General features: G+C 33.9%; 1 protein-coding gene across 1 annotated transcript; it reads right to left on the bottom strand.

Moving 5' to 3' along the window:
* Positions 1-296: 296 nt before the first annotated feature.
* On the bottom strand, positions 297-14,480 carry LOC128206956 (protein archease-like). The gene is made up of 7 exons (XM_052909707.1): positions 14,188-14,480; positions 13,523-13,547; positions 12,001-12,043; positions 10,151-10,232; positions 7,960-8,042; positions 5,524-5,576; positions 297-1,642 (listed from the first exon to the last, which is right to left on the bottom strand). Exons 1-7 carry the CDS (start codon positions 14,357-14,359, stop codon positions 1,516-1,518), a joined length of 585 nt encoding a protein of 194 aa, XP_052765667.1. The 5' UTR covers positions 14,360-14,480; the 3' UTR covers positions 297-1,515.
* Between the last annotated feature and the right edge of the window lie 7,386 nt (positions 14,481-21,866).

Here is a 21,866-nt window from a genome sequence, read left to right as displayed (position 1 = left end):
CATAATGTCCTATATATGTTCTACCAGAATCCTGCGTAACAAATATAACTATAATATTTTGAGGCCTATCAAATAATGTCATATTTTGAGTGATTGCGTACCGGCTACCAACCTCCTCAGTCCGGAGCCCCTAAATACAGCAAACCATAAATGACGGTTACACACTCCTTAAGATGGACAATGTATGACGAAAATCGACCAATCACGACAGCTCAAAATGAAAGGTTTTTTTATAACTGGATCAAGTTGAATTTCAAGGTTGGTCTTAAAATAAATCCTTCATCAAAGGTAAAAAGTAAATTATCATTATTTATTTGTCAAAAACCAATATGCATCATTTAAAATATCAAACATGGAAAATAGTCATATATACATAATTATAATGCCTTAAATATCAGTATTAGATAATACTAAAAATTCACACAAAATATCTTACATACATTTGGTATCAAATATATAAGGCAATAAAAATGAAAAAAACATATTAAAGGGACTTGCTCATATTTTTGTTAAATGCACTTTTTTGTATGACGAAATTAAGTTCGGCAAATCATCAGGAGTGTTAAACTTAGATATAAAAACCTAAAACCCTTCAGCAAATGTTCATATTTGCTTAAATATCGTCTTTGAATACCAAAATTTTCATTAGCAATAATAACAGCTATGAGTGAATCGTTGTGGCAAGAAATTATCCTGTTATGTTATCAATGCTTTGTTAAAAGGTCAAAATATCCATCGCTTTTAAATAAGTAAATGGTGGCCTAGTGGTAAAGGCATCTGTTGTTTTTTTTCTTGGCTTTACTGGCTGGCAAGGGTTCACACCCCAGTAAACCCAGAAATACTTTGTCTATTCTATAATTGTATAATTTCTGCAATTTGGATATACCGGTAATTTTTTGTCCAAAACATGAGCGAGTCCCTCTCACTTCAAGTTCATTAAGTTATCTCAAATACCAATGATAAACGACCGGGTCCGATACACTAACGTCCCAAGTCTGAGTTTGGGACTCAGAATAGCAATGTTTTAATTGTGTTGTTTTATGCTATGTATTCATAACAAATAATCTGTTCAACAACCAGGCACACATCTTTTGTCAACATAAGTTATATAATAGATATTTTGAAGCATTTAAGAATTCAGTTTTCTGTTACTCAGGCTCAAGAAGTTACTTAATATGGATCCACGTCATGATGAATATATCAAATGTAAAACATCAACAATGTTATAGACTTGTGTCACGTTCAAAACACTATCTAAGGACTTTCTTATCGACAATCATTTTATACGATCTCTTATTCCAACGGGTAAATCCAAGAAGCAATATTATTTATTTCAAAACAATTTTTTTCATAGGTCACTTCAGACACAGTGAGTTTGATTTTTCAAATACCATGATTAATTCAATAAGTGATTGATTTATTCAATAAGTGATCTTAAATATAATACAAGCTTTAACAAACACCGTAATCTGACATATCTGGTCCAACGCGAGATGATAAGTTGCCTTGTAATGGTTATATATCAATGATAACAAACACCTCGTGTTTCTTGTCGTTATCGTAGATTTGCATGTTGGAGTATGTGATTGCCTTTACTTCAGTGCCTTGTGGATGTTTTTCTAAGTCAAACTCCTCACCATACCTGAAAGCACAAAACCAATACATGGATCAATGTATAATAAAGTATATATTAATGAATAGCTATTAAGCCCGTGTGGTGTTTGAGTGACGGAATGTCAATAACAAGGCAGTTGAAGGGCTGAAACCATTTTGGCGAGGGGTAAGGGGCCACGTTAGCCCCCAAAAGCAGTCAAAGGGGTGGGCACCAAGATGCATGAGCAAAGGTGGCTTTTCAAAAACAAAAATAAAAACAACCATAAGCGACCACTTTACTGCTTTAATATTTAAAATAAAAAAAGTTTTTAAATTATTGTTTTTCTATTATAAACCCTCACAAAATGTAAGTATAAAGGTAATCCATGTACCAATAAGCTTGTCATTGTATGCCATTGTCAGTAATGTTAATTGTATTATTGCTAAATACCCTATATAATATTTGTAAATGAAAAAATATGAAATGAAAGTACTTACTGATGATTCAATTTCCAAAAACAAATTACAGATAAGTTTTGCATGACCAATTGACAATCTTTTAAAGCCTTAAACTCGTGCTTGAAATATTTTCTTATGATAATACTTACATGTGCATCCTGTACACATAAAATGGTTTCAAATGATACCAAAATATGACGGTGTCACCAAACATCCAAATGTCACATAATTATTGGACACCTTAAATTCTTTTTACATATTTTTTTTTTCTTTGCAAAATCTAGTCATTCTATCAATAACAAGAGCCGTCGTAAGACAGCGCGCTCGACTACGCCACTTTGACTTAGAAGTGAATAGATAAGGTGACTTTGATTCTGCCCTCTCACCAGTCCGCCCGAACAATGACGCAAGTCATTCAAATAACTTGATTTCCCATTATGAAAATGTGGTTAAGAATATACAAATATGAAAAAAAAAATCAAGGGCCATAATTTGTATTTAGGGTTAAAATGGATTCATGTTTTTTGTTGTAAGATGGTCGTAAATAATTTTGAATTTTATTAAGTGTATTGAATGAACGGTATAAATTGTTTTTATTAAAATCCCAACTTGCCCTTAACTTTTACTTGCCTAAAACTTTAACCTAAGTCAATCAGGGGCCATAACTTGTATTAAGGACTTGGAGTTATATCCCAACTTGCCCTAAAACTTTAACCTGCCCTAAAACTTTAACCTAAGTCAATCAGGGGCCATAACTTGTATTAAGGACTTGGAGTTATATCCCAACTTGCCCTAAAACTTTAACCTGCCCTAAAACTTTAACCTAAGTCAATCAGGGGCCATAACTTGTATTAAGGATAATATGGGGTTATGTAACCTCATTGTATGATGGTCCTGAAAAACTGTGTGAAGTATTAAGTCAATTGAACAAAGGGTATAGAAGTTATTAATAAATACATGCCCTAAACCTTTAACCTAAGTTCCATAGTCAATCATGCGCCATAATCTGTGTAAAGAATAATATGGAGTTATCTAACCTCATCATGTGATGGCCCTGAACAACTGTGTTAAGTATTAAGTCAATTGAATGAAGGGTATTGGACTTATAAGTGAAAATCCCAACTTGCCCTAAAACTTTAACCGGACACCAAAGCCGACGCCAGGGCGAGTAGTATAGCTCACCTATTATTCGAATAGTCAAGCTAAAAATGGATGAATTGTCAACAAGATATTTCACTTATTTTACGTTTTGTTTTTACTTAAGATATTATCATCTGTGAAACAAGTTTTTGCAGACTTTCCAGCGCTGCCCATAGAAATGTAGAAAAAAGCAGAAGGGTTCTTTTCAAAATAGAAGGAAAATTATGAGAGTTTTCATGACCAAAGTAGGGAAAAAGAAAAACAGCACATCCATTTTCCTGATATTTCCTTAAAGTTTTAATCTTGTCTTTATGGTTTTAGCCTAATTTAAAAAAAGGACCGGGTGCTGCATAAGAGGGACAGGATGCTGCAGAAGAAGGACTGGGTGCTAGGGGAGAAAAGAGCACATTGAATCATGCTGTAAACTTGAATTATTATTACCTTAATATGTTAGCCAAATATGTAAAATATGTTATAATCTTATTATAAGCAGTGCTACAGCTAAGACTAAATAGCAGGGGGAGCACCCTGCTGCCCTTTTCTGGCACCCTGCTGCCCTTATCTGGCACCCTGCTGCCTTTTTCTGGCACCCTGATGTCCTTTTCATCACCCTGCTGCCCTTTTTCAGCACCCTGCTGCCCTTTTTCTGGCACTCTGCTGTCCTTTTACAGCACCCTGCTGCCCTTTTCTGGCACCCTGCTGTCCTTTTCTGGCACTCTGCTGTCCTTTTTCAGCACCCTGCTGTCCTTTTCTGGCACTCTGCTGTCCTTTTTCAGCACCCTGCTGCCCTTTTCTGGCACCCTGCTGCCCTTTTCTGGCACTCTGCTGTCCTTTTTCAGCACCCTGCTGTCCTTTTTCAGCACCCGGCTGCCCTTTTCTGGCACTCTGCTGCCCTTTCCTGGCACCCTGCTGTCCTTTTTCATCACCCAGCTGCCCTTTTTCTGGCACTCTGTTGCCTTTTAAATATTTACCCTGTGCCCTTTTGTTTGACAGAGCCGCCTTTGATGATTATGGACTTGATTTGATATTTACAATAAATATATTGGACATATTGTCAAGTCAATTATCAGAAATAAGAATAATAAATATACACAATTTTGACATTTCAGTTAAGATATTTTAAACCTGAGGTATTCATAACAAACTATTAGTATTGAAAGTAGTTACAAAATACACACAATATGCATTGAAAATTGACCCTTGCAAATGCCCCATTAAGATTTGTTTAATGCGCATCAAAAGAACCCTTTCTGACCTAGCACCCTGCCCTTTTCAAATCCTGGCTGGAGCATTGAATTATATAGTTTCAATTAAAACAGAAGACATACAGTTCTAACTTAGAGTAAGTTAATTGGCTAAAACTCTTTATTTCAAGGGAGACAATTAGGGTGACAGTAATGGAAAAGTGGATCACAGAGTTATCGTTTTAGTAATGTACATGAATCAAACATTTCTTTATTTCATCATTTTGTGCTGAAGCATTTTCTTTTTTGTAATCAAGAAAGGCAATATGGTAATAATGGGTCAAAGGGATATGATCCTTGTACTACACACATGTTCACATTGCCAGAACTATGTTGATTGTTAAAGGGACACTCTTATTCAAAATCAGTACATACACATGTAAAACAAACATCAATTTTGACTGATAAAACTTGATCTACTTACTAAATAATGCATTTATGGAAAAAAATCATTTCTGATAACAAGATTGTAACCGTGTATTTAATAGCAGGAAGCGCAAAAATATTAAATGATTGGAGATTGCTAAAAGATTTACTGTGGTCAACCATAGTCTCATAAGGTAGAAATACCGTGTTTATGCTAATTTCTTCCAAGTTAAACTCAGTATCCTTCATAAGAGCCATTGTTATTATACCCCATTGAAATAACACTTTTATCATAAAAAACACACGTTCAAAAGTGCCATTGTTTTCGACATGTATTTATCCTTTTTGGAATATTAAAACAATATCATTTACTGTGGTAAATTTTATCTGGGAGTAAGAGTGCATCTTTAAGTCCAAAACAAATCCTTTGAAAACTGTCCATGTTCTGATATTAGGTTAATTGATCATTTACTGATTTTTTCTGATTATAAAGTGCCATCAATCTTATAAAATTTAAGCTTGAGTTACAAAACTTGTCAAAAAAGGGAAGAGTTAGCCAGCATAGTTATTGATTGGTCAATATTTATCGAAAAGAAAATATTAACCAATCAAATCATTTCAATGTGCAAACTTGCCTAAAGATAACTTGTGGACAACTTATCCAAGTTTTGTTCCATTGGCTGCTGATAGTGAAGCAAATATTTCTTGAAAGTTTACTTACCCTTTAGACTTGATTTTAAAATTTTCCAAATCCATTTCTGTAATCTCAATTTTCTGAAATGAAAAAAATGCTGTTCCTTGATGTATAGTAACAAGATAATAATGTGCATTTCTCCAGATAAATTAAATGTTAACCTGAATAAAAAGCTTTTCAGCTTTTAAAACACTTCAAGAGCTCATACTTAACATGGTTATAACCCGATACTATATTAAATGTTTCACATAAAATACATTAAATTCTACAATGTATATAGACTTGATTGTTTATAAAGACTTGATCGTTTTGACTATTATATCATAATTTTAAAATCATGAACTGTATTCAAAGATTACAAGATCAACAATAACATAACCACTAATCATTAAAAATTAAAAATTACATGATTGTATTTGTTAGTTTTAGTCAAGTCAGCTTTACCCTTGTCATAAAGTAACGTTCAGCAGAGAATAAATTTTAAATATATTTTAAAATATTAAATGATTTCAACAGGCTTCAATTATTTAAAATGTCTAGATATGAATTTATACAAGTATTTGTTGTTAAAGCTGCACTCTCACAGGTTGAATGTTTGACAACCTTTTTTAAAAAAATTCTTGGAACGAGCCAATTTTTGCGAAAATCCTTTGAAACCAGTTATATTAGACTGCTGACAAAAAATAGATCAAAGGCTTTTATATATAAGTTCAAAAATTGATGTTTTATGCTTTTTCTTAAACCGTTAGTAACGGTTTAAGCCATAAAACATTAATTTTCGAACGGAAATATAAAAATCTGCGATCTGATTTTTTGTCAGCAATCTTATATACTACCTGTACTCAAAATTTGATAAGGATCACTTGATTAGTTATTTGTAAAAACTTAACCAAATAAGCATGCTTATTTAATTTCAAAGAATTAGTTTTATCCCTTCGTGCCTCTAGAATTTTTGATGATTTTGATTGTATTGCTACCAGCGCGTCCACGGGCGGCACGGAAAACTGCATACCCACGAAATAAGGCGTTTTGGCATACATGTAACAACTTAAAAATGTGGTCATTTCTTGTTTTTCGCATCGTGTATTCGATTTTTCCCCGACCATTTACCACATTGTGGTCAAAATGCCAAAACGAAATGCATGTTGGCATTGAAATGCTGGAGGCAGGGTTATCTCAGAGGACTGTGGCAGAACACCTGAATGTGTCACAAAGAGTAGTTTACAGGATGTGGAATCGTTAACAAATGAATGGAAATGCTCAACATCGACATGGTGGTGGTCGTGCAAAGGCTACATCTGACGTTCAGGATCGTTACATTGCAGTTTTAGCCAGACATAACCGCTTTTGTAACGCCACGTCGTTACGTAGTGACTTCCAGAACGCCACAAACGTAAGAGTTTCAACACAAACAATCAGAAATCGTGTGCATAGTGCTGGCTTGATGGCACGACGACCGGCAATTCGCATCCCATTGACCCAATACCACATCCAGGAGTGTTTGGACTGGGCACGTCAACACTAGGATGGACGTTAAACGAATGGACCAGTGCTTTTTACAGAAGAGTCAAAGTTTTGTATTGACTTTACAGATCGACATTCCAGAGTGTGGAGGGGACGTCATGAACATTTTGCTCCCGTTTGTGTCGCCGAACATGACCGTTATGGCTAGGGCTCAGTCATGGTATGGGACGGAATCAGCATGCACGGGAAAACAGTCTTACACATAATTGAAAACGGTATGTTGACGGCCGTTCGTTATTGTAACTTGCAATCCTGGACATTTAGGTTTGACCGTATGCAGGTGCAATCGGTCCTGATTTCATTCTTATGGATGATAATGCGCGCCCACACAGAGCAAACATCACGACTGGCCAGCTCGTTCCCCTGACATGAACCCAATCGAGCATGCCTGGGACATGCTTCAGAAAGCTGTTTCTGCTCGTCCGGTCCAGCCAACAACGGTTCCTCAGCTCAGAACAGCGCTTCAGGAGGAATAGGCCAGAGTCCCTCAGCAACTGCTCCGAAGGCTTATCAGCAACAGGCGATGTCAAGCTGTTATTAACGCTAGTGGACATCACACACGCTACTAACATTGGTTTAAGAAAAGTTCAAAGATATTCTGTTGACTTTCAAAATTTGTTGACAACCTGATATATGCCTGCTTTTGACCCCTATCATGTTTAGGAGTCCATTACGCTTGAACGGAATGGTTTTGGTACTGATATCTTATGACATTTCAAACCTGAAACAATGCCATTTGATAACATTTAGTATTGATATATTGTTTTCTTGAAATACATATGTACTTAATATTAAAAAAAACATGATTCCTATCAAATTTTGAGTAGTATATCATTGGTTTGTAGATATTTACCCAAATATTTGCTCCTTCAATGATAAAAAATATAGAAAGTTGTAAAAATGGTATATCTGTGAGAGTGCAGCTTTAAAATGCAATACCCTGGCGATAAAGTAGGGTTCAGCACAGAATGCGAAAAGCCATTCATCCATGAAGTGAAATAGAAGTGATTCCATGTCATCGCCTACAAAATAAGAAACAAACTGTTATTTATATTTAACTGAAAATCTGTTGACTTTGGTGTAAGATAATTTTTTATTTTACTTGTGATCGAAGAAAATTATGTTTTCACACCTGAAAACATTTCTTTCTTTTATCAGTGAAATCACTTTTGTAATTTTACCAAAATGCAACAAACATCCACTATTTCTTTCTATTTTAATTATGAAATAGACTTTATGATCTCTCCAGTTAATAATTATTTTCATAAAAAAAACTTTATTTTTCCTCATATTCTTAGCAATGACGGTTACCGTACTCATTTCGTAAGCATTAAATCACTAAACAAACTTGATTTCCCAGTTTGCTCAAAAGTTCACCATTAAAAAATAGTTTGCTCAAAGCATTACAATGGCATAACTATTTGCCTCTAAAGTTACCATGACATAACTTATTTTCTTAAAATTTCCCACACTGGCAAACATAACACCAAGCAGTCTTTCACACTCGCAAACATATAACCATGCAGTCGTACTCATTCCCAAACATAAAAACATGCAGTCTTTCACACTTGCAAACATAAAACCACACAGTCATACCAACTCACAAACATAAAACTAAGCAGTCATACACACTCGCAAGAAAACCACACAGTCGTACACACTCACAACCATAAAACCATACAGTTGTACACACTCACAACCATAAAACCACACAGTCGTACACACTCACAAACATAAATCCACACAGTTGTACCAACTCGCAAACATAGAACCCTGCAGTCTTACACACTCACAAACATAAAACCACACAGTCATACACACTCACAAACATAAATCCACACAGTTGTACCAACTCGCAAACATAAAACTAAGCAGTCATACACACTCGCAAGAAAACCACACAGTCGTACACACTTACAAACATAAAACCACACAGTCGTACACACTCACAAACATATAACCACACAGTCGTACACACTCACAAACATAAAACCACACAGTCATACACATTCCTAAACATAAAACCACACAGTTGTACACACTCACAAACATAAAACAACACAGTCGTATACACTCACAAACATAAATCCACACAGTTGTACACACTCACAAACATAAAACCACACAGTTATACACACTCCCAAACATAAAACCACGCAGTTGTACACATTAACAAACACAAAACCACGCAGTTGTACACACTCACAAACATGGAACCACACAGTCATACACACTCACAAACATAAAACCACGCAGTTGTACACACTCACAAACATAAAACCACGCAGTTGTACACACTCACAAACATAAAACCACGCAGTCATACACACTCACAAACATAAAACCACACAGTCATACACATTCCTAAACATAAAACCACACAGTTGTACACACTCACAAACATAAAACAACACAGTCGTATACACTCACAAACATAAATCCACACAGTTGTACACACTCACAAACATAAAACCATGCAGTTGTACACACTCACAAACATAAAACCACCAGTTGTACACACTCACAAACATAAAACCACGCAGTCATACACACTAACAAACATAAAACCACGCAGTTGTACACACTCACAAACATAAAACCACGCAGTTGTACACACTCACAAACATAACACCACACTCGTACACACTTGCAAACATAAAACCAAGCAGTTGTACACACTCACAAACATAAAACCATGCAGTCATACACACTCACAAACATAAAACCACACAGTCGTACACACTCACAAACATAAAAACACGCAGTCGTACACACTCACAAACATAACACCACGCAGTCATACACACTCACAAACATAAAACCACACAGTTATACACACACACAAACATAAAACCACGCAGTTATACACACTCACAAACATAAAACCACACAGTTATACACACTCACAAACATAAAACCACACAGTTGTACACACTCACAAACATAAAACCATGCAGTTGTACACAATCTCAAACATTTCATATGAAAAAGTTAAGGCCCAGGTGAAAGGTTTTTGCAACACCAAGACTTAATGACAATACTGCAACTATTTTTTTGGAAAAACAGACATTTTTAATAGTATGTGCAGGTCAAATCCTAGTAGCCTGAAATGGTTACCATGATTACATACCTTCTGCCTCAACCTCTTGCTCTTCAGTCATTTCCACAGTGGAGAAATCTGTTGTCATGTAGTTGAACATTGCCTGAACAACCTACAGTAAATAAAATCAGATCACCATTTGTGTGAACAACTTACAATAATTAAGATCAGATCACCATATGTATGATTGAACAACCTACAATAAATAAGATCAGATCACCATATGTGCAACAACCTACAATAAATAAGATATGATCAGCATATGAGTAAACAACCTACAATAAATAAGATCAGATCACCATATGTGTGAACAACCTACAATAAATAAGATATGATCAGCATATGTGTGAACAACCTACAATAAATAAGATCAGATCAGATTATTTTTTGCCTAAACAACCTATGATAAATAAGATCATATCATCTATGACAAATATGATCAGATCATCATTTGCTTGAACAATCTATGATAAATATGATCAGATCATCATTTGCCTGAACAGCCTATGATAAATAAGAACAGATCTTTTTTTGCCTAAACAACTTAATATGATAAATAAGATCAGATCATCTATGGCATATATGATCAGATCATCATTTGCTTGAACAACATGATAAATATGATCAGATCATCATTTGCCTGAACAACCTATGATTAATAAGATCAGATCATCATTTGCCTGAACAACCTATATTTAATAAGATCAGATCATCTTTTGCCTGAGCAACCTATGATTAATAAGATCAGACCATCATCTGCCTGAACAACCTATGATTTATAAAATCATTTAAGGCCCCAATTTGATTTATAACTCAAAAATAATTTATTGGACACATTTTGTAAAATATTTGCTCTAGAATTAGTTTTCTATAAAATATTGACCAAAAATGTGTATCAACATTTTAAAATTGATAAACAAGTTGAAATTTTAATCATGTTATAAAGTTATATGGTAAAATGAGTTGAGATTGAGAATAGACATAAGTACTTTTTTTGTGACATTGAGGCCAGGTATGTGTTCGTTTATATGATCAGACCCGGCCAATGCATGCAGGGAGGCTACCAAAATGCATTCTGCAGTTGCTATGCAACAATTCAGTGAAAATGTTTGAATTCTTATATTCTGATTGAAAATATTTACAGTCATTCTAAGAAATACACTGAGAAGGTTTATATATTTGGGAAAAACTTCATCACACACAATGTCAACATTTCATCATAATGATGTGTTAACGGTTAATCCAATTTGTTTGTGCTATTTACCTAAGACAGAAGTGCCCGTAAGCAAATTTTATGAAGTCTGCTAGAGCTTCTTGGAAAACTTGCATGCTTGCCCATACACAAGGGACTGTGAGCATATTTCATGTAGCGCGCTAGCGCTTCTTTGTTATTTTTCAAATGCAGGAGGGCATGCAGGCAAATACTATGAAGTTGCTAGTGCTTCTTAGGAAGTTTGCAAGCCTGCCCATGCTGTATGACAGCAGGAGAGAAAGTGGGAATTTTGTAAGCATGCTTATTCTTGAATTCAAACAGCATAAACACACAGTAAAAGCAATCAATCCTTTATATATTTACATTCCAAATATTTTTTTACCTTGAATAAATTATAGTAAAATAATCTACAGCTGAGTTTTTATTGTAAGGGAACGATTTTTAACGACATATGTTTACATTAAAGAATTTCAGATAATTATAACATCAGATAATAAAACATGTGACTGGTAAAGATTGTTGCTGCACTATTAATATCAAAATGCAATATTTAAATCAACAATGATGTCATAACCCCTTTGCCGCTTATACATTTAATATGAACATTAAGATTTCTCTATGGCAAATGTAGCTATAATAGGATTGATTACTGGAATGTTTTTTTTACCTGTTCGAAGGCTTCCTTTAGTGAATCTCCCCAAGCATGTAGCCTGTAAATGAAAAATAAATAAATAGAACTTGCTGTTAGCAAATGCTCTGAAGACGTTTATATATGAAGTGATTAATATAACTATATGCAATTTAAAAAGGCCTAAAAAGTTAGTTTGTCTCTGGTAACTGCCCGAAAAAATATTTGTCGGTAGGCGTTGTTGTTGTTTTTTGCATGGCAAACGGTAACTTTAAATATATTCGCCTTTCAACTAAACGTAAGTTTCATATTCATATTAGGATGCGAATGACTTTGGAGCCATTTGGATCAGCAAATACATAAACACAAACTTATAAATATATATATATATTTCAAAAATAATTAAAATTGAAAACAAAAACGGTTGTGGGTGAAAAAACACAGTCTGTCAGGTAACTCGAATTAGACCCTTTTCAATCAAAATGGTCAGCCTTAAAATCATGTATTTCCTGTCTGTACCTTGTTTTTGGTGTAAATATCATAACAATATTTATTGTTTAGATTCTGCAAATAACTTTACGGGTGCTGAGCTAAGGAATATTAATGAAACAGGGCCCAGGCCTTAAGAATCATCAAAAAAATAAGTGGTTCAAACTATTTACCATACCTGTGTGTTAACGAGAAAAAAGCTCCATGATGCAGGAATTGAACCCAGGACCCGAATTCACCAGATTCTGATACACTTACCACTCGCCATTCCCTTCGATAGTCTATTCTTTACCTTAAATTTCACACCATTGAAGATACTGGCATGATTGTGTAATAAAGCAATTGAAATTTAGCTACATAAGTGTCATTTCAATGACAGAAGCCTTTTTATAATAAATACTCAACAGGTCATTAGTCCATGTTTAACATTTCATAGATAAAAAGTTAATTGGTAAGATTTATTAAACATCCCAGAAACAAACAAATTACATTAGCTCTAATGAGCAACAAACTGTTATATGTACAGTTTTAAAATCAACCGCTTTCTATTTTGTATGCCAGGGTGATAACCAGTACAAATCATATACCAGACTCAAAGTGGAGATCAAACCATGGGCTTTCTCTTATGAAATTGCCAACACAATTAGACTAACTACATGTGCTCGGTTATAGCTGCCATTATATTCAATGATATCAAGATTTTTTTCTAAACTTTTTTAAGAATGGTGCAGAGGCACTTTGACTTGTAAAAATAATGAAACAAAATTCTGAAAAGCCAAAAAAATTTAAACAGTACTTATAAAAAAATGCTAGAAATGGGGCTTTGATTGTGGTAGCTGTAAAGTGTATTCTAGATGTAGCTTAAATACACTTATTTGAAGATAATTATAATATTCAATGAACAAACAAAACAGTGGAGGAAATGTATGCAAAATTTGACATTATTTTTACAGATTTGTGGCGTTTCCTTCTAGCCTTTAATAATTAAGGGCGGGGCCCATATAAGGTAGAGAAAAAAACATTGGAATAAAAATCAATAATTGAAAGATTGAATAACGAAACAAAAACTTACTGTACATCTGCCGTATGATCCAGATCTACAAAGAAAACAAATAAGTTAATAATGAGGGATCATACCATTACCATAAAACAGTTTAATGAACACTGGCGTATCATGCAGTCAACAAAATGAATCTATTTAATTATATAGGGTTTTGGCTAGAGTTACATGTATATGGTGCAGCACCCTGTCCTTCTTGATGGCAACCTTCTGCCCTCATGCAGACCAGCAGATTTCTGCTACTGTTTGGATTAACCGGTAAAATTGATGTACATGTATTTGTTAGATGTAGTTTGGAATATTCTTTGAACTGAAAGTGGTTTATGAGTATGATTCTCATTTATATTGAATTTATTCATGTTTGAACCGGGAGTGAAAATTCTTCAGAAAATGTAAATATTCCTCCCTTTCCTTATTTAACCACAGAAGATAGCTTTATGTTAAGGATGTGAAAATATTGTCATGGAATCATAATAAGTTGTTGTAACATGTCCCATGAAATGATAAACACCCCAAAAATATGGCTCTGCATCATACTCATACATGTACATGTAGTTCATACATCCTGGTGTCTGCAGGATACTATCAGCAGGATATTATCCGAAATGAAACTGTCCGAAATAATGTACAATAACAACAACGAAATTGCACTTAACAACACACATCAGAAAACTTACACTCGTATTTGCCGTAGATATTTTCGGTGTCGCCGCCTCCACCGTCGTCGTAACGTTCATCATCCTCAGGCTCAGCTACGTCCTGATTCTTGTCCAGGCGAGGATGTTTTTCGACGGTTTCTTTCTCAGAGTCTTTTGTATTGTCAGAATCTCTGTCGCGTTTTTCCGCCATAATTGTTTACTTAGGTATCGAACAAAAAACTTTGTAACTTTATATTCAAATGTGTTGATTTATAATATTGTGCAATGTTAACACGTTTGTTTGTTTACATTTGCACATGTGTAAGGTAGCAGTCAACAGTTTACTGGGCAGATTTATTGGGAGTGAGACAAATCGGGCCGTTATCAAATCGGCCTCTAAGACATTTCGGCCCTGCCATTTCCGCCACGTAAATATTTTGACTCGAGACTTTTCGGCCCCTTTATAATACTGATTTTCAACAGATACATGTCGGCCCCTAAGTTTTATTTTTGTTTTAATGCAAATATAATTTAAACGGAAGAAGTGTTCAAATTTTATTTCAATAGAAGTTATATTTACCAGGACCCGGGGCTTTAATATTTTCTGAAAAGCCTTGACTATTACAATTAATCCCACGTCGGGATCATTAAAATGCTCTATGACTGGATCTGCAGTTATGTTTTGTGATAAGATATTTTAATATGATTGTTTAAATAGTTTTACCAGACTGTTTTAACTCCTTCTTGGGATTGCGTAATTTTATCGAAAACTTATTGATGACGTTCAACTAATATGTTTTTTCGCATAAAAACGTATATCTTGTTTTCAAATGTTGCTAAAATGTTATTAAATGTTAAGAACACAGTTGGAACTTTCATACCATTTATAGTGTTGGGGGGTCGTGAAAGCGCTGCTTTTTCGAGTGCAATTCGGTCAATTCACTTTAGCGAAGAGATACCTTTTCTAATGTTGTTTATATTCCAAACCAATACTATAAAAAAGACCATGAATCATTTGGTTTAGTGAACACATTTGTGTGAAAATGAATGACAAACGAAATATAAAAATATTTTTTGTTGTATTTAAATATTCTTTTATCGGTTTCAATCAAACACCAAATGACTGCTCTCGACCATTCGATGTGTACAGTTGAGGTTGCGTTGTAACGATACGCTGTATCGAATGTAAATTGCGGTAAACTAGTCTCGTTTCAAGATATAGATTACTTTTCGCTCTACTATCATAATGAATGAAAATATCAATAAAGCTTTTCGATTTATTATGTCATCTGTGCCAGCAATATACGAATGTAAACACAGTAGTTATTTGTGTATTTGTTCACTTGCTCTCTTAGCTCCCCTCTCTCTCTCTCTCTCTCTCTCTCTCTCTCTCTCTCTCTAAATGATAAAATATATTGATTGTAATCGTGATATGCTTTATCTTACATGCGATAAGTCCCAGATTTGTTTATAAGCAGTCTCGTTTTTTATTTCATTTTCTCTGAATTTGAATTATACTGACCAATAACATGAAATTCTGAACTGTACGAATTATTCATTTTCTCAAAAGCTAGTTATATGCCAAATTTTGTCGGTGAAAAGTTGCTCCTTATCCAGATACAGTCTTGATATGTTCGCAGTATATGGACTGGGTAGAGTATTGTTGTGGACTGGGTATAGCCGTATACTAGAAAGTACTGTACTGTGGATAGTAATATACTGATTGTGGCATAGTCGTAGTAATTAATGTTTGTAGAAGCATAAAACATTACACGATAATTTAATTTGAGGAACAATAGGTCTATAGAAATTAAACATTATTTTACGAATCGTGTTATACAGTGTGTGTATACCACGTGATAAATTGCCTCATAAATGCTATGTCGGAAGGCAACATTTTGCTTCGAATGAAGACTTTAATTAAAGATAACCTCACTATTTTTCACCATTTTAAATGAAACATAACACAGTTTACGCCACTTACGGGGCTCCGCCTCTGTCTTTTACCAGATTTTGATTGGGAGTTGAGTTTCTTAAAACACTTCAACAAACCTTTTCACAATACGACCATCTGACGGAGCACTGTCAAAACATTATTTTGGAAACAGGTTTGTCGAAGTGTTTGATGAAGCTTATCACCTTATCAAACTTCGGTAATTAAACGAAGGCCGAGCTCTTTAAGCGGCATAAATTGCCCTTTGTTTTATTTAAAATGGTGTAGTAAAAAGAAAAGTTATCTTTGATTTAAGTATTTATTTTAAGCAAAATGTTGCCTTCCGACGTAGCATATATGACGTAATTTATCACGTGGTATACACACACTGTGTATATGATTTATTTTTATTTTCAAGTTTTTAATGCCTAAAATGGGGGCATATATATGTAATGCTTTGTTGCTTTTAGACTGTTGGCCTACATACTTTAGTACCGCAAATCGAAATCAGGTATCGACAGATCTACATTTTGACATGTCATGTTAAAATGATTATTACGCCGGGGTTGGGACACTTGATGTTATGCGGTTTAAAATAATGCAAACGAAAATAACACTTGATTCAGATACGTTCATGAGGTTGCACGTGAATGTGAATTTGACACTAAGGCGAATTATCTTATTTTAGAATTGGTGAGGAGCCGAGGGGATAGATAATCATGGATAATTAAGCAGATTATAGAAATATGTTGACTAAAAGACACTGCCTTTATTTACGTACTACCGATTGAAAACAAGACAAAGTGCTCATCCAATATCGGTCTTCACATAACACTAGCAATACACTTGCGAGACAAAAGCAATGTTCATACATTGTATATCCTAGTACAAAGGTTTATCACTTAGCTCATTGTATTAAAACACTCAATTTACATCACCTTATCTTAGGTAATGACATAAACTTACCAGTAACCATACAGTTTGGGTCACTTATAATATTGCAATCGACTGACAGCTTTCTCGCTTAAATCAGAAACATATCATAATGCATTGCTTCTCCAGTTGCCTGTTTGTCCGCTCAATCGTTCAGACTGTGTTACATGTATAACACTAACTACTTTTTCTAGGATGTAAATCAAGTGTAAAGGCTAGCATATAGCTTATTTGAAGAAAAAAAAACAAACACATGTCGTCACAATGACGGTGCATATATGGAACCTATAATTAGCGCCAAGTTAGTGAGGAAATTTGGCGAAGTCTAAAATCCTCTATGTTTAAATAATGTGTCATGGAGTGAACACTTATCATGTATTAACAAATCAGGGCAAACAACTGTAGACATGGCCAGTAAAATGAAAATGCTCCTATTTCAAATGTAGAGCATATGCAGGACTGTCAATTCCACATCGTCAGCGTGATAATTGTGTCAATATTCTTTTCTGCTTATTACTTAATTACGGAACAAAGTAATCACAAAGCACTGAGATACATATACTTTCTTTAACTTGTAATATAGTTATATCACTATTAACACACTTATAACTCATATTTGTTTATTATTTATTTCCCATCGGTCAAATTGATACATTGGCTATGCAAATTGTATATACATACATATATATATATGTGTGTATGTGTATGTGATAATATGAATCTGACATTCGTAATCATTACTCAATGTTTGTTCAAATCGTCCACGAAATATAAATACTCGCCAAAGTCTCGCAAGATTATGTTAATATATATGATAACTCGTGGTAGCTGTAGGTAGTTATATATAGCAGGTGCGTAGCTGCCTATACGCAAGTACGAGGATGAATCCACATGATTCTGACAAGGAAAAATCAGTCAAAAATGCAGTATGCATACTTGACTATATGACACTAAAACTGTCCATTTTATAGTACTAAATAAAGCACCTCAGAATGCACCAGATTGCACCTTGGTTTTCAATATTTTCCGAGGGGGCATGCGCCCTGATTCCTCTTGCAAAATTATGAATCCACATATATCGAGGGCTAGCTACACCCCTGGTTAGGTACATATATACACACACATCCTGAGCAAATCCTTATAGCAGACACTCAACGGAGACATTCAAAGACGACAACAAACACACATTATTCATGTCACAAACATATGGCATAACATAACATAACATAGAGTCTACAGTTTATTTAGTAAAGAAAGCATGTACAGCTTGTTATCAATTACACACTATTTTTAATGGCATATTATTCTTTAATAATAAAGAAAATGATACAAATATATGTAATGCAAAATACTAAGTATATTTTGCATGAAAGAATATAATATATAATGTAACATTTTTCAATGGAATGTTGATTGCAGAGTTTCTTACTTTATTTGCTTTTTAAATCATCGTTATTAAAGCAATAATTAAAGGTCACGATAAGGTGAATGAAAACATCTAGGAGATATCACAGTTGTCAAGTCAAAGAAAGAAACTTAAGTATGATTTGTATTGACAAAAGATAAAAGAATTAAGATTTTTTTGTAAGTTATCATTTTGTGACAGTTCCCCCGTCATTATCACTAAGTTTTTTTTTTAATGGGTTGGGGGAGGGGTCGCGGTGGTCAAAAAGTCGTGTCAAAACCTGTGTGGTATTATCACTCGATATCAGCAGCTTTTTTTACCAAGATATTCCAAGCAAACGTTACAATGATTTATTTGTCAAATGTGTTTCCCGTTTAATATTTAACAAAGTAACGGTACAATTACAGCTAATAATTACCTTATTATCACAACAAGAACCAATCGTAATTACAACTCGGCCCATTCGGAACTACTCGGCCATTTTTATCGAAAACAAACTCGGATGTATTTGGACATTTTACATACCCAGAAATTGGCATGTTTAAGTCCGCTGCAAGTAGATCGCGTAGTAATTTTGTTTAGCAGTTAAACTTTATGACTTAACTCTTGGGAATCTCATTTATGTTTGCAATAATACACTTCACTGGCAATCAATGTAAATTTAGATCAATAAATACAACTCTAAAACACTACATTTTATTAATGATATAATTCAAAAAATTACGAACTACTTCAACTTATGTACCGGCATACATCCGAGGTTGTTTTCGATAAAAATGGCCGAGGAGTTCCGAATGAACTCGGCCATCTCCGGCAAGCTTCCTGTTGGATACTGGCCGAGGTGATCCGATTGAACAAGAACATGATATATCAGTACTCAGTCGATATGTTAGTATGCCATCTACTTGCAGCGGACTTAAACATACCGATTACTAAGTATGTACAACGTCCATATACATCCGAGGTTGATTTCGATAAAAATGGCCGAGGAGCTCCGAGTGAATCTTACAAAGACTATCCATTTTCGGATAGTTCAAATCATAAAACTTCAGGCAAAACTACGCTATGTTAAGTGTGGCAACGGTATCCACGAAAAGGCATTGCCCATGATATTATATTAACCTATCACTTATTTATTCCGACACGAAATGTGCCTTATGTCCAGGTAATATCGTATGGCTTCAGTCGTTTTTGCTAATCTAAATACATTGTATACAAAATAATGTTAATCTCGTGAAGGATATTATAAACGGTTAAAAGAATAGTGCACACCAATCACGCCATAGCAAAGTTTCATATTTTTGTTGAGGGCAAACGACGGTGGGGTTGTTAAGATATCCGCCTTCATTCCAACTTCCTGATCTCTTGAAATGAAATATTGTCTGTGTAACCACTGGAACATCTAACACGTTAAAAATGGAATTTGGCTGATCTGACAATTCAGTACAAATCATAATTCAGATACTCCAAATAGATCAAAAATAATCACAAAATATATATTTCATACCTAAAAAATACAACTGAAATATCAAAATAAATAAAAAAATACCAAGTGATGAACTAAAACAATTTCTATGGAATAAGGTATCACATGACATATATAGATGATGATGATAAAAATGTTAAGGGTATAAAGGTATATCACACATTTAAGCATTCAGTAAATAAGAAAATGCTTGGTTTATAAATGTTCCCTATGTCATATGGTACCTTTAAGCATTCAGTAAATAAGAAAATGCTTGCATTATAAATGTTCCATATGTCATATGGCACCTTTAATCATTTATTAAATAAGACAATGCTTGGATTATAAATGTTCCATATGTCATATGGCACCTTTAAGCATTCAGTAAATAAGACAATGCTTGGATTATAAATGTTCCATATGTCATATGGCGCCTTTAATCATTTATTAAATAAGAAAATGCTTGGATTATAAATGTTCCATATGTCATATGGTACCTTTAAGCATTCAGTAAATAAGAAAATGCTTGCATTATAAATGTTCCATATGTCATATGGCATCTTTAATCATTGAGTAAATAAGAAAATGCTTGGAATATAGATGTTCCATATGTCATATGGCGCCTTTAACCATTTATTAAATAAGAAAATGCTTGGTTTATAAATGTTCCATATGTCATATGGCGCCTTTAATCATTCAGTAAATAAGAAAATGCTTGGATTATAAATGTTCCATATGTCATATGGCGCCTTTAATCATTTATTAAATAAGAAAATGCTTGGATTATAAATGTTCCATATGTCATATGGCGCCTTTAATCATTCAGTAAATAAGAAAATGCTTGGATTATAGATGTTCCATATGTCATATGGCGCCTTTAATCATTTATTAAATAAGAAAATGCTTGGTATATAAATGTTCCATATGTTATATGGCACCTTTAATCATTCAGTAAATAAGAAAATGCTTGGATTATAGATGTTCCATATGTTATATGGCGCCTTTAATCATTCAGTAAATAAGAAAATGCTTGGAATATAGATGTTCCATATGTTATATGGCGCCTTTAATCATTCAGTAAATAAGAAAATGCTTGGAATATAAATGTTCCATATGTCATATGGCACCTTTAATCATTCAGTAAATAAGAAAATGCTTGGAATATAGATGTTCCATATGTCATATGGCGCCTTTAATCATTCAGTAAATAAGAAAATGCTTGGAATATAAATGTTCCATATGTCATATGGCGCCTTTAATCATTCAGTAAATAAGAAAATGCTTGGAATATAAATGTTCCATATGTCATATGGCGCCTTTAATCATTCAGTAAATAAGAAAATGCTTGGAATATAAATGTTCCATATGTCATATGGCACCTTTAATCATTCAGTAAATAAGAAAATGCTTGGAATATAGATGTTCCATATGTCATATGGCGCCTTTAATCATTCAGTAAATAAGAAAATGCTTGGAATATAAATGTTCCATGTCATATGGCGCCTTTAATCATTCAGTAAATAAGAAAATGCTTGGAATATAGATGTTCCATATGTCATATGGCACCTTTAATCATTCAGTAAATAAGAAAATTCTTGGATTTTAAAGCTACTATATACTATATGGTACTCCTTTTCACGATAATTTCAGGAAATAGTTGAATGCTTAAAAGAAATATAACACAAATTTAATTAAATATGCAAAGTTAATGTGGTTGGTCATGTTACACTTCTTTGGTATAACATTGAATTGAACATACAAAAATCACTCCTCACATATTTATACTAAGGGGGAGATATATTCAGTCCCTACATACGAACATGTGAACTTGTTATTAGTATATTATATTTATCTGAACCGACAGATTCACACATAGGCAACACTATGCAGTATTAATAACATATTCTAAAGGTCACATGTAAATCTTCGAAACATCGCATATAGTTAAAAAAACATTTATTGTTTTGGCAGGTGCGCTTTTG

The sequence above is a fragment of the Mya arenaria genome, chromosome 10, assembly GCF_026914265.1.
Source record: "Mya arenaria isolate MELC-2E11 chromosome 10, ASM2691426v1".
In the NCBI taxonomy this organism is placed as follows: Eukaryota; Metazoa; Mollusca; class Bivalvia; order Myida; family Myidae; genus Mya; species Mya arenaria.
The sequence above is the reverse complement of the archived record's forward strand: the minus strand, read 5'-3'. Positions and strand labels throughout refer to the sequence as shown.

What these genes read in the sequence shown, in the direction of transcription:
- LOC128206956 (XM_052909707.1), bottom strand. Translation starts at nt 14,359, where the DNA reads ATGGCGGAAAAACGCGACAGAGATTCTGACAATACAAAAGACTCTGAG. An exon ending in GATCATACGGCAGATGTACA is followed by an intron (nt 12,044 to 13,522) that starts GTAAGTTTTTGT and finishes TTTCATTTACAG; the next exon opens with GCTACATGCTTGGGGAGATT. An exon ending in TTTAAAATCAAGTCTAAAGG is followed by an intron (nt 1,643 to 5,523) that starts GTAAGTAAACTT and finishes TTGTGCTTTCAG; the next exon opens with GTATGGTGAGGAGTTTGACT.